General features: G+C 38.6%; 1 protein-coding gene across 4 annotated transcripts in view; it reads left to right on the top strand.

Moving 5' to 3' along the window:
• SLC25A13 (solute carrier family 25 member 13) overlaps positions 1-13,340 on the top strand; it is a 133,033-nt gene that overhangs the window by 89,222 nt on the left and 30,471 nt on the right. For all 4 annotated transcript variants that reach the window (XM_006085002.3, XM_023750737.1, XM_006085001.3 and 1 more), the window contains one exon: positions 735-815. In XM_006085002.3, the coding sequence (XP_006085064.1) occupies positions 735-815 (81 nt within the window). The remainder of the gene's footprint in view (positions 1-734; positions 816-13,340) is intronic.

Genomic DNA, 13,340 nt, shown 5'->3' with positions numbered 1-13,340 from the left:
ATATATATGTATATATATATATATATATATATATATATATACACACACACACACACACACACATATATTTCCTTTTGAAAACTACCTATATGCTATTAAGAGCACTTTTCAAACTCTTTTTAAGATTCTTAGTTTATTTAGTGTTACGGCCAAAACTCAGGCCCTGGTCCCAGAACTCAGTCCCTGGTTGGGCACCACTTGTTACGGCCAAAGGTGATCCTGAGTGGGGGGGTGAAAGGATTGAGAAAAGACAGACAAGAGAATGAAAGCTGGGTCTCGGTGGGACTCTGCTCCCTGATGAGGAGACAGCGCCAGCGCCTACAAGCCGTGTCTTTATTTTATAGCAGATGCCACGAGGCAAAGTAGGGACGTGATCAAGTTGTTTACAGCATTCTTGTGAGTTCCAACCTCACTTAACTACATGCGCCCGAACTCTATCACAAGGCACGTGGGGCTACGTGTTCGGACCATAGGTTCAAGCTTACAACTATAGCTGTTGGCTATAATTGTGCTGGGAGGGCCCTGCCCTCCAGCTGGGACTTGCACGTGGCAATGAGAGGACCCTGTCCTTTCATTAGTCCGAGGCTTGAACCTGGCCAAAACACAATTTAGTTTATGATTACTCTAATAAAGTGGCAGAAAACAATAACGTATATTTTAAAATGTATGTTTATATGTATTTAATGACTTTTCTTCATTTTTTTCATCGGCTTCTATAAATATTTTTCTTCAAGGTGAATGATTTTGTGAGAGATAAATTCATGCACAAAGATGGTTCGGTCCCAATTGCAGCAGAAATTCTGGCCGGAGGCTGCGTAAGTACCTTTTGCAGATCTCTGCATTGAAAAGATTTGTTTTGCACACCTATCACCACCATGGTAAACCAGTGTGGACTACGGCTTCTGTTCAACCACAGATCCTGTGCAAGGCAGAGTCTACTAGGGCCTCTCGGCTTTTCCTAGCAAGCGAACGTCCTGAGAAGGAAGGGTAAATGTTCCTGATCTTTTGCCTGTAAAGCCCTGCCTGTTAAATTTCTCACTGCTTGCGGGTGGTTCTGCAATAGAAGTCATTTGGGGCAGAAGTGTTTGGCCTTTGAAAAATCTTTTTTGCTAACCATTTTAGTACATTCTTTCCCCGTGGCCCTCTCTACTGGGTCAGGCACTAACATTTGTAGTTTGAAGTCAGCGGCCATAGCTCTCTGCTTTGCTTTAACTCCCACGTGCCGGCAGCTCTTCAGGCTTCCCAGTGCCTCCGGGAGGAGGGTCCTGGGAAATAACTGGCTGAGTGTGCACTGCATCATCAAAAACGCTTGGAATGAGTTATTTCTTTATGTGGATGAACACCCTGCATCTTGTTCTTAAGCTCAGCAAAACATGTCTTGTTTTATCTCATGTACAGGTTTGTTCATGTGAATGTAAATACTTTGGGTAAATTAAACTCTTATACAAAGAATGGTGCTATTCCAAGATAAGGTTGGTTAAATAAATGGGCTTTGATCACCAGGGCAATGCAATAGTGGTATATTTTTTCATTTAAACCTCTGTTTCTTATAAGAAAGGTGAGGTCACATTTATTTTTTTAATTAGCTCATTCTGTTCAGGCAACGGTATTCATAAAGTAATCTTTTCTTGAAAAGTGTTGAGTTTAGAAGCTGGGCAAATACCTGGGAATATTACACCTTTGTTTGGAAAGGGCCTATTGTCCTGTCTAACATTGAATGGGGCTTCCTTGAATGTAGCAGGAGCTAAGAAGTCCTGGCTCCTGGTAATTCTTAAGAGATGGACAGAATCGGGCTGCGGCTGCCTCTCTGTTTGATCACTGACCTGTTGTAGACGTCCAGGTAGGAGTTCCTAGTCCGGTAACTTTAGGAGCATTTAGAATGAAAAAGGGAGCCTTTAATGTCCTAAATAAAAAGGGTGCACACATAATAATAAAAAAGAATAGCATGAGTTGCAGAAACTGTACTTCATTTAACACAGTTTCCATTCGAGTAACTAGGTTTTCTCATTTGAAACAGGCATATCCCTAGGTTGTACTTAGCCTGTCCTGCAGGCTGTGCCAGGGGGCCCGGGTAGCAGGGCATTTCAGTAGGTCAGGTGGGTTTATTTTTTTTTAAGTCTGGTTTTAAACCTGCTGAAAAGACATGATTATATATCTCTGTAAGAATTTAAAATGTGAAATTAATTATGTGATACTGCTCAAGATTTTGGCAATAATCTAGAGGTTTATTTTCTTTTGAATGAAAGCATTTTGCCTGCACATGGGTCTGGGTGCCAAGGAGATTGGTTGTGGCACGTAGTGTCTCCCCTAGGTGGTCTTGTTTTCTCCTACGTGGTCGCCCATTTCAAGCACAAAGCCCAGGTTGGCATCTGAAGTGGTGCCTCGTCATTGTAAAGAGGTGCAGCCCTTCTTCAAGCCTGATCTAAACACAGGCTTAAAATTGGAGCCACTTGGGCTTTACAGCTACTTAAAATAGCTGTGAAATGAGGTTTGCCATCCTTCATCTCAAAGGCTGGTAGACAGTGGTCCTCAGTGTTTCAAGTCTCCTGTTTTGTCTCTCCCTCCACCCTCCCCCCCAACCCCCAGGTATGGCTTTAAGAAGTAAGAGTTTATTTTGCAGGTAAGCAATCCTGTAGGTAGCAAACAATCCAGGCCCTTTAGCTCTCTGAGGGTGGGATGGATGAGTCCATTTTTATGGTGGATTTTTAATAGCAGGACATCTCTCTTTGCAGACTTGGCAGTTTTCCTGATCATCCGGGCCAGCTACACACCTTAGAAAGTCCTTGTGAGCCCACAGCCTAGCCTGTCTGTCCAATTGGGAATACAAAGGGTTTTGAAAAGTTGTGTCACATGAGTGGTTCCCCTGCTTAGTTCACCCAAGCATTTCCAGGCGTTGACTTTTAAGCCCCTGGGAAGCTCACCTTGCTTCATTATTACCGAGAATTAGTACACATGGCTGACTTTTGCACTTGTAATCAAAGCCACTCATTTCTTTGAAGAAGGCCTTTTCTGTTTTATAATCTGTTATCTGTAAAAACAGAAATTATGCAGGGAAGTCTTGGTCTCATAACCTTCACAGTGCTTAGCAAAAGTAAGAGTATACTATAAGGTTTGATTTTATATATTTTTTTAAAATAACAACAAAAATGTTAGTAAATTTGGAGGAAAGGGGGATTAAATTAATCCTATTCATTCATGTTTGATATAATAATATCCTTGACTGAAGTGATTAAAAAATACTCTTTTCTTTCATTGACACATATAAAAGGGTGACTCTATTTTTAAACTCATTTTTTGAACACTTACAGTTCAGAACACTGAAAAATTTGACTTCAGTTTTCCGAGCATGTGTATAGATTCACACTTACCAGTAGTGTTATATTCAACACAGTTCAAAATGAAGCTAAGATGCTGAGCCTGGGGTTTTCAGACTCTAAATCTGAAAAGTTCTTGTGATGTGTGTTTTTTCCCCATAGGTGGGTTTAGGCCAGAAGTTGTAGGAGTTTGGACAGAGACCTGGACCCTCAGGTGTCTCTGCATGAAATGTACACACTTCTGTTCCTTTCTGTCCTCTCTTCTGGGGTCGGGAGCTCAGCCTGTAGGGTGACGTGCTTGGCCATCATAGTCAGTGACCGCAGAGGTTCTCAGTAAATGGGGCAGAGGCGAGAGGCCTGTCACTACCACCCATTTCCCAGTTAGGTTCCCAGTGACTCTGAGAACTGATATAATTTCTGAGTATTGTTGTTATTGCTGTGTTGCTATTACTTTAAGACCATATGTCATGCCATGTTGTCTGTAGGTTACAGTCCCTAATTCCACAAAATAAGTATGAATTGACGGTTTTCTATGCATCTAGTGGAATAGCCAGTTGAAATCCTGAGGGGACTGGAATTTTTAGCTTGTGGTCCTTTGATCTTAATGTCATCAGATAAAATGGGGCCATGACTGGTTTCAAGGGAGATATAAATATGCTGATCAGCTTAGTAAATGAAAACAAATGGAATAATATTCACCAGAAAAAAATGTCAAAACGTATGAACCTCTGTCTTACAAAGCCCATATTATTAAAAATTATTCACATACCAATAAAAATAGTATTCTGTAATAATTTTTGGAAAGATAAGTGAGCATGATTTTTGAACAATAATCTATAATCTATAATGATAAAATTGTCTCGCCCAGTCCCACCCCATCGACCACCTTCTAATTAATTTCCTTCCAATGTGCATGAATCCGTGCACCGGGCCTCTAGTCCTTTGATAATAGGCCCACTGTATTTTTTCATTGAGATACATGCACGTGTGTGTGTGTGTGTGTGTGTGTGTGTGTGTGTAAATATATCTAATGCTTATGGGAGTTTATAGCCATTTTAAGTGGAAAAAATAATTGATATGCTCATGTCATTGGTGAAATTTATTCTCTCATTAGAGATTTTTAAGCATAGAAGAGCCATAAGCCTGGCTTTGTGTTTTTAAATGATATCCTACTTTCTGCAAGGAGAATGGTTTGTAGAAGGGGCAAGAGTGGGAAGCAGGGAGGCAGGTCAGAAAGAACTTGTTGAGGTCCAGGTAGGAGATGCATTTCCCTGATTAGTGGTGTTGAGCATCTTTTCATATACCTGTTGGCCATTTGAATGCCCTCTTTTAGGAAATGTCTATTCAAGTGCTTTGCCCATTTTTTTTGAAGTGGATTATTTTAAATCTTTGTCTTTTTTAAAATTCCAATTTGCATTCAATATTATTTTGTATCAGTTTTAGTGGACAGCATAATGGTTAAACAATCTTATGCTTTACAAAGTGTTCCCTCGATATTTCAAGTACCTGCCTGGCACCATGCATAGTTATTACAACATTATTGACTATATTCCCTATGCTGTACATTACATCCCCATGACTATTTTATAATTATCAATTTGTACCTCTTTTAAAAATATATTTTTATTGATTTCAGAGAGGAAGGGAGAGGGAGGGAGAGATAGAAACATCAGTAATGAGAGGGAATCATTGATTGGCTGCCTCGTATATACCCCTACTGGGGATCCAGCCTGCAACCCAGGCATGCGCCCTGACCGGGAATTGAACCATGACCTTCTGGTTCATAGGTAGACGCTCAACCACTGAGCCATGCGAGCTGGGCTAATTCCTGCTTTTGTGATCTTTCTCTTCCCAGGCTTTTCTGTGGACATGTGGCCTCACAGTGCAGCTTTCTTAAGGCAGAGTTTTTATTTCTCTGTGCAAATCTCTGTGCACATATCCTAGTTATAAATATTGAATGACATGAGGCTTACTCATTAAATTGAATTTCTATGGGGTTGCTCCTATGTAGCATGTCAAGTAGCCAAGATTTATTATGTATTATGTTGATGCTAGGGAAATAAGGTCATTTTTTAAATGCTCACATCTTTATAATTCATTTGTAGTTTAATGAAAATCTAATTGTTAGTTGTATCAAATTTTATTATTGCTATTATTTGGAATAATCTCTGGGGTGTTTTTTCTGCCTACTCTGAAGAATATAAGACCATATTGTAAGGGTTTCTTTTTGTTTCTGGGTTTGTTTTTTTTGTTGTTGTTCATCAATAGTAATTTCTATTTTAGTAGATGACTTACAGCAAGATTAAGTGAATTAAATTAACCTGCTTTCATAAGCTTTACATTATTTACAATGCTTTTCATTCATTTTCATGTTTTTATAAACTTAAAACATACATATTTTAGTTGAGATCATATCACAGACATTTTCTATATTTCAATATGTTATAATTATGATTTTTAATTATGAAAAGAATAATCATATTAAAGCTGTGGTAGAAAACAAACCAAAATAAACTGCCCATATTTCCTCAATTCTAATAGTATAAATTTTCTTAATTTGTACTTAAGGTTTATTCCTGTTTTCCAACTCTATTGACTCTAAGGCTTAGAGTCTATTTCAGGTATTATATATGACCTGTTGTCTTGTTAGTTAGGGTCCTGCCCTGGCTGGGTGACTCAGTTGGTTGATTCCCAATCAGGTTGTTTCACAAGAAAGGGTTTCCATGCTCACTCAATGAAGGAACCAACCTAAATATTTCCTATTTATTTTATTTGTTTCTCAGAATGGCAGATAAATGAACCACCAGATATATATAGAATCTTAAGACTAGGATGAGGGTAAACAACGTGGGGTATTTGCTATAGCTTATTCATTATTGCTTATGTCTTTAGTAGAAAATATTTTATTGAGTGGGTAACGGGAAATTATGATGTCAGAGTCATGAAGGAATCATAGAAAAGAGTTGCTTTAAAGCAAAAAGAGACTAACAATAATGACATACTACTGCACACCTGTTAGAATGGCTAAGTTCTGAAACACTGACAATAGAAGGCAGAGTATGAATGGGTGATTGTGATGTGTCAATCACTTGTAATACATGTACCACTCTGGTGGGGGATGTGGATAATGGGGAAGCTATGCATGTGTGGGGCAGGGGGCATATGGAAAACCTCTATACCTGAAACTGCTCTAAAAAACAAAGTCTTTAAAAAACAGAGAAAGAGAGAGCCAATAACTAGCAAAAAAAAAAAAAATTAACCATGGCAATATCTAAATTTGGAGGTTTTTGAGAACCCAATGAGGCATCTCCATCACAGTTTGCCCAAAAAGTCTTCTGGGACAGGAGTGGGACTAAGGCGCTGGGCTGGAATAAGAATTATGTGGTCTGCCTGCTTCTATGGAACGTTCTTTCTCTAGACTTCTACTTGGACTCTGGGCAAAAATAAAGAGATAGCTGATGACACTGAGGGTTCATAGGGGTGACCTACCTGCCCAAGGGCTGCTTTGGGTGGTTCAGAAATGTCATCTTACCAGAGGAAAGTTCAACTTGTGATGGACACTGAGCCAGTGAGGTGTCTCCTTTCTGTTTTCCTCCCTTCCCCTCTTTGGGGAATGTCTTAGAGTTGTTTGATTTAACACAGTTCCAATGTCAGGCCATCCTGGTTTTCTAATAAATGGGGGAGGGGCTTGTTGTGATGAAAATATGAAGACAGATTGGGTCACAGCTCTCATACAGTTAAGGTACTGTAGACACTGAAGGTCTGTAAATCATTAAACGATTCTGGTCATAGTAGTCAAAATAGACATGTCTGCCAGGCAGAGCCCACATGTGAACATATTTGACAAGTCTGTAACTTAATGGCTTTTTAGTGTCAGTCAAACAGATTCTCCTTTGGTTTCTTGGCCTGGTTTCTATGGTCCTATGAAAACCCTACGATAGCGATTTTCAACTGGCGTGCTGCAAGAATTTTTAAAACATGCAATACCTGATGATGTAGTCAGGGCCATTGCCTCATTTCCCTTAGATTTTCAAATGAAAAAATGTCAAAAGCCAACACAATAATAACTGTCCGGTGTGAATGAATCAAAATGATACCTTTTTTTTTTTTTTTAAGATCAGCCAAAAGTATATTTTTTTGGTGTGCCACAGAATTTTAGTAATTAGGTTGTGTGCACCATGATGAAAAAGGTTGAAAATCGCTGCCCTATGAAGTTGAAAATGTGAAATTTAATATTTATAAAAGGTGTAAACAGTATAGCCTTTTTCTGCCTTACCATGCAGTTAAGAAATTAAGAACAGGAAATTTCAATTTGGTGCCTGTCTCAAAAACAATCAAGTAGTGAGAATCTATTCTCTTTTCAAAGTTCTTAAAAATGTAATGACAGATTTTTTTTTACGTCAGAGCTTAATTTACACACCAAATCAAGGGAGAAAATTCTGTATTGCTTTATCAGAGATGTACAATTATTTACAGCCTAACTAGGTATATGCTAGTTTGTTAGGGCTGCCATAACAAAGGACCACAAGCTACGTGGTGACTTAAATAACAGAAATTTGCTTTCTTACACTTATGGGAGTTAGCAGTCCAAGATCAAGGTGTCTGCGGATTCGGTTTCTTCCTAAGCTCCTTTGCTTTGCTTGCAGATGGCCATGTTCTCGCTATGTCCTCACATGGTTAACCCCCACCCGCTTCCGACTGTATTGTCTGTATCATAATCTCCTCCTCTTATAAGGACTCCAGTCTGATATGACCGGAGTCCTTATGACCCATATGACTTCATTTTACCCTAAATTACCTCGTTAAAGGTCCAACCTCCATATAGTCTCATTCTATGATGCCAGGTTAGGATTTCAACACATAAAATTTGGAGGGACACAATTCAGCCCATAACACTAAGGGTCAAAATAAAGTTTTTTTTCTCACCTGTCAGGGTGGACTCCTTCCTAATTACAGAAGTGGATGAAGCTCTAGCGAGGGCACCAGGTTTGACATTTCCATGCAGAGCTGGATGGAGCCAGTGGCCTCTGGGCCGCATCCTCCTTCAAGTTTGCTGGCTTCTCTGTGGGTTGGTCAGTGCTTGTTTTTAGTGCTTCTGAACATCAGTTGACTGCTTTCGGGTATTGCATTTTAATTTTATTTACTTACTTAAAATATATTTTTATTGATTTCAGAGAGGAAGGGAGAGGGAGATAGAAACATCAATGATGGGAATCATTGATTGGCTGCCTGTTGCATGCCCCCTACTGGGGATCGACCCCACAACCCGGGCGCCTTGACCGGGAATTGAACCGTGACCTCCTGGTTCATAGGTCGCATTTAACCACTGAGCCACACCAGGTGGGCAAGCACTGCATTTTATTTAATTTATCCACCGCTCTCTGCCGACTATCTGTTTTCTACCTGCAGTCTTTATATATGATGATAACACCGGTACTACATACAAATTATTTTCAAGTCTCCATTTAACACTGAGTTACTAAGAAGGTAAATGGAAAATATGTCAAAGCTTAGATTTCTTAAGAAATCTTTATTTTTCAATATATTAAAAAATCAAATAGCGTCATCACATGAATATTCATTTTATATGTAATGAAAATCATTAGATATTTACTAGTGTAGGCCTTTTTTATAGTAACAAATTTATTTGTATCTAAATAATCAAAATAATGGACTTGGGTTTTAGTTTTAAAAAAATTCATATTTCATAACTTCATGTTAATCTATTTTTGACACATGTAAGCACACATTTTAGAATGTCAGTGTGCAATTATATATTCTTAGCACATGTCATTTGTGAAAAGCACTTTAAATCTAAGTACATTCAATTGAGCATAATTAAAATATCAAGATACATATTCTTCATATACATTTTGCCACTTAATTTTTAAGTAGCTATAAGTATCTACCATGTGAATTCAAATTAAAGAGAGGTGATTAAATTACAGTTATCATTAATGCTTTTTAAAATATAGCAGGAATTACACTATGTTAAAAAATACACTGCTGTTTTCTGTGGACAGCAGGCTAATGACGAAATTGATTTTTTAAAAATACAGGACTGTTAATATTCTCTGCATATTCTCAAGATTTGCCTCTAATGGTTGTGTGTATGTGGGGGAGGGATCATAAGAAAGTATGCTTTTCATCATGTGGGATTTATTTGACTCAGCTTCCTAGGTCATGAGAAAGAATGTTCAGGGATACTATCTTGATTAGTAAAGCATTGGAGAAAGGCTTGTTTAGTTCCTAACAGGTAAAAGAAAATGGTTTATGGGGAAGTATGAACTGATCCATTTGGTAATATATTTAGATATTTTATGCCATTTCCTGTAGTTATAATAATGAGCAGTCAGCCTTGGCAAGTCATTTTTAAGGCACGTACAGCCTTAAAACATACTTGTGCCCTTGCTGGTGTGGCTCAGTTGGTTGGGTATCATACTGTATACTGAGGGGTTGCTGGTTTGATTCCTGGTGGGGGGTGTGCAGGAGGTGGCCCATCGATGTTCTGCTCTCACATCTATGTTTCTCTCTCTCCCTCTCCCTTTCTTTCTAAAAATCAATTTTAAAAATCTTTTAAAAATCAATAAAAAAACAAAGCATACTTTTTCACAATTATTAGACCTAAAGTATGTTAAGGTCATTTTTGTGAAGGTCACTATTCTTAGAGTGGAAAAATTGGGCAGTACATTAGGATTGTGTTGCCTTTCTAAATGTTATTTCTTGAAATTCTTGTTTTTTAAAAAAGAAATAGATACATCATTTCCTACAATAAAATTATCTATGCATAATCAGGAGTGTTAACAATGAAGTAAATCATTATAGAGCTTGGCAAGAGGAGTTGGGATGGCAAAATTGTGAAAAAGAAACAGAGAAATAAAGCTTACCAAGCATCTGCGATAGAAGCCACACTTCAGGTTATGTGCAGACTGTCTGCTAGCTCATTTCAGAGAGGAGGTATTGGAAGAAAAAAATCTATATTTTACTTCTAGCCATGAGGACTGTGTCATGAAAAGATTATAGACCCCTCTTCATTTGAGAGGCCTGGTGCTAGGGGTTCCTGCTGACAAAGTTGTAGCGTCCACAGTCCCGTTTCCTTTCTGGTTGCTCTCGTGGACTTAGGCAGGAATCACAACAGCTAAATCCGTCATATGGAAATGGGAACTCTCGTTTGCATTGGTAGCGGGATGAGGCATCCAGCATCCACTTCGGATAGCTTTAAAAGCTCCCCAAATCAGAACTTGATCTTGACCATTAAGGGTCATTGTGTTGCCTTCACTTCCAGCAGTCATGTTACCTGGTCAGAAGGATGCACACTGCGTCGTTTCAGCACTGGGGGACCTTTTGTGCTACACACAGTTTAGTCTCCCTTTCAGTCCCTTTGTGACAGTGGTTCATGTTTTCAAGGTGATTTGCCAGTGTTGGGGGCAGCCCACACCTGAATGGAGCTGCAGACACCAGACCCACAAACATAGTGTGGTGGAATACGCTAGTTACCCAATCAGGTTACAATCTGGCCATTGACATTTTTACAGCTCCTCCAGTAGGGTATGGCTAACCATTTCTCAGTAACAAAAGTATTTCAGAAGTAAAAATGCCCACAATTTATTGAATGTCAGCTTAAATTTAATCATGTTGAGCTTTACTACATCACCCATCACTCACTAAAGGTGTGTTCTTCTCCTTCTCCCCTTCTTTTTTTTACCTGATATAGCTACTGCCTATTAATCCTCAGTATAACTGTGCTTTGCTCAGAAAGAAAGTTTAACTTACAGGTTTCCAGGGAAAGGAACATTTGAGAAAGCATTCGTACTGATATTAAAGGAGTTTTGTAAGTTAGGTTCACCTACATAGAGTTCTATCCTATATTAATTCATCGTAATCAATACCATTGATTGAGCACTACAGAAGGCTAGGGACTGGGATAAGTTCTTCAGGTGTGTGTTCATTTAATCCACACATACTCCTGTAAATAACAGCTAAGATATGTGCTTCATGAGGGTAGGATCTTTGTCAGTCTTGTTCACACCTACTATCGAGTGGACACAGTATTTATTGAAAGCATGAAGAGCAGTGATGTTAATGTGCCCATTTTACAGATGGCATCAGTTTGGAGTGGGTAGGTTCAGAAGTTTGCCAAAGCCTAGGCTGTCAGCCATGGTGCCGTATGACTCCCAGCAGTGCCTCCTTTCTTGACCCATTGCTCTGTGTCAGTCACCATGCTAGAGAGTTAGTACTTGCTGCCTTAGGAAGGCCTCAGAGTGAGTCTGAATTGGTGTCAGTCTGTGGTCCAAATGAGAGATCTAAGTTAGCAAGGAACTGCCGGAGGTCACAGACAAGGAATTGATAAAGCCCAATTAAAATCCAGGTTCCTGTGACTCCATTGCTATTATCCTGAGCCCCTGTGCTATATTTAGGTAAAACTCACACCAGTATAATTATTTTGTAAGCCCTTCTGAGTGAAATTAAAAATATGTACTAGTTTTACATGCCTGAGTTTGAACTATTCCTCAAGGATTCAGACTTGGCATGATTTAGGGATTTTACTGCCTAAGGGCCTGGGGCTTCCTTATGATTTATTGCCAAATCTACAAAGAAAAGTTTGATGCATCTGATGAAAGTCTACCATATTGTACCTGGGGAGAAAAACCTCTCTTCCATATTTCTTGATGTACTTTAGTATCTCTGAGTCATTTATCTCTTCCAGACAGAGTCCCTTCGAGTCACAGGAATTCAAGTGTAAGTGATCAGGTTAACCCAAGATTCAGGCAGATACTCTGTTTAAACAAGAAAGAAGAAAAAAAAAAGTAACTGAAAACAAATCGTTTTTAAGCACAGACTTTTTGACACTGAGAAAATCCATGTAATGGTTCTGAGCTTGAGTTAGGATTCAGGCCAGCCTTGGGTTCAAATTCTGTCTCTTCTTTGGACAGAGATCTATGCTTTTGTGTTATCTCCAGAGTGGCAGATGGGATGGGACACTGGAGTCCTGTACTGGGCTGTCTTTCCCTCTGCTGGGAGAGACCTCATAGGTCAGGACCCATGGTTTGAAGAATATAGGCACTGCAAAAAAATCCTTACAAAATCCTTACAAAACTGGTCAGTGAGAATTCCCTTACCAGTCTTTGAATTTTATGCAACAAAATCTTGGCCTCTCATTTACCTTCAGACTTTTACATTCTTGTGGTACCTCTTGGTTAACAACCTGTTCTATAACTAAAGAGTAAAAAGAACAGCTCCTGAAGCAAGAGGTGATACAGGCTGGAGACTCTCGCAGAACAATGGATTAACTGTATTCTGCTTCGAACTCTATGGGACTGATGCAGAAATGGATCAAAACCAGTCCCCTAGTCAAGATTAGCAAACCACAGTGACTCGGGATGCTCCCAGATACATGAGTTGGGCAGAAAGGGACTCCTGGCTACAGATAGAAGGAGGTCTGCTCTACCATTGACTGTGCCACTGAACAGCACTTAAATACCTTTTCAAGGAATTTAAGGCCCGACATATCTCGATTTCTTTAATTTATTTAGTCTTGGACTACATTTTAAAAAATTGCTGACTCTGTAAATGTATACTGATGCAAGGTTCTCCATATGACATTTTGTTCAGAATATGCTTGTCTTTAAACATCTTTAAGAAAACTTGTTGAGATTTAGGAAGATTGCTTTGAATTTTAAATGAATTTATGGAAAAAATTGACACCTTTTCAACATTTGACTATTATATTCATTTATAGGAGGATTGACATTTTTTACATTTGCATTTTAAATTAATTTACTGGAAAATTGACAACAACATTGAATCTTCTGGTCTAAGTATAATACTTGTTTCTCTAGTATTCAAATACTTATGTCCCTTTTTAAAATGTATATTTTTCTTCATTTTACTTGTAGACATTTCATGTTAGACTATTACTAATTAATGCTACTTACAAAACAATGTTACTGTGAAAGATATTTTGGTATAGTGGTTCCATATTTTTCCTCTAAAGATATAATTAATGTGTGATTTTGTTTTTTATTC

This window comes from Myotis lucifugus, unplaced genomic scaffold (genome assembly GCF_000147115.1).
Source record: "Myotis lucifugus unplaced genomic scaffold, Myoluc2.0 scaffold_15, whole genome shotgun sequence".
NCBI classification, from domain to species: Eukaryota; Metazoa; Chordata; class Mammalia; order Chiroptera; family Vespertilionidae; genus Myotis; species Myotis lucifugus.
The sequence above is the reverse complement of the archived record's forward strand: the minus strand, read 5'-3'. Positions and strand labels throughout refer to the sequence as shown.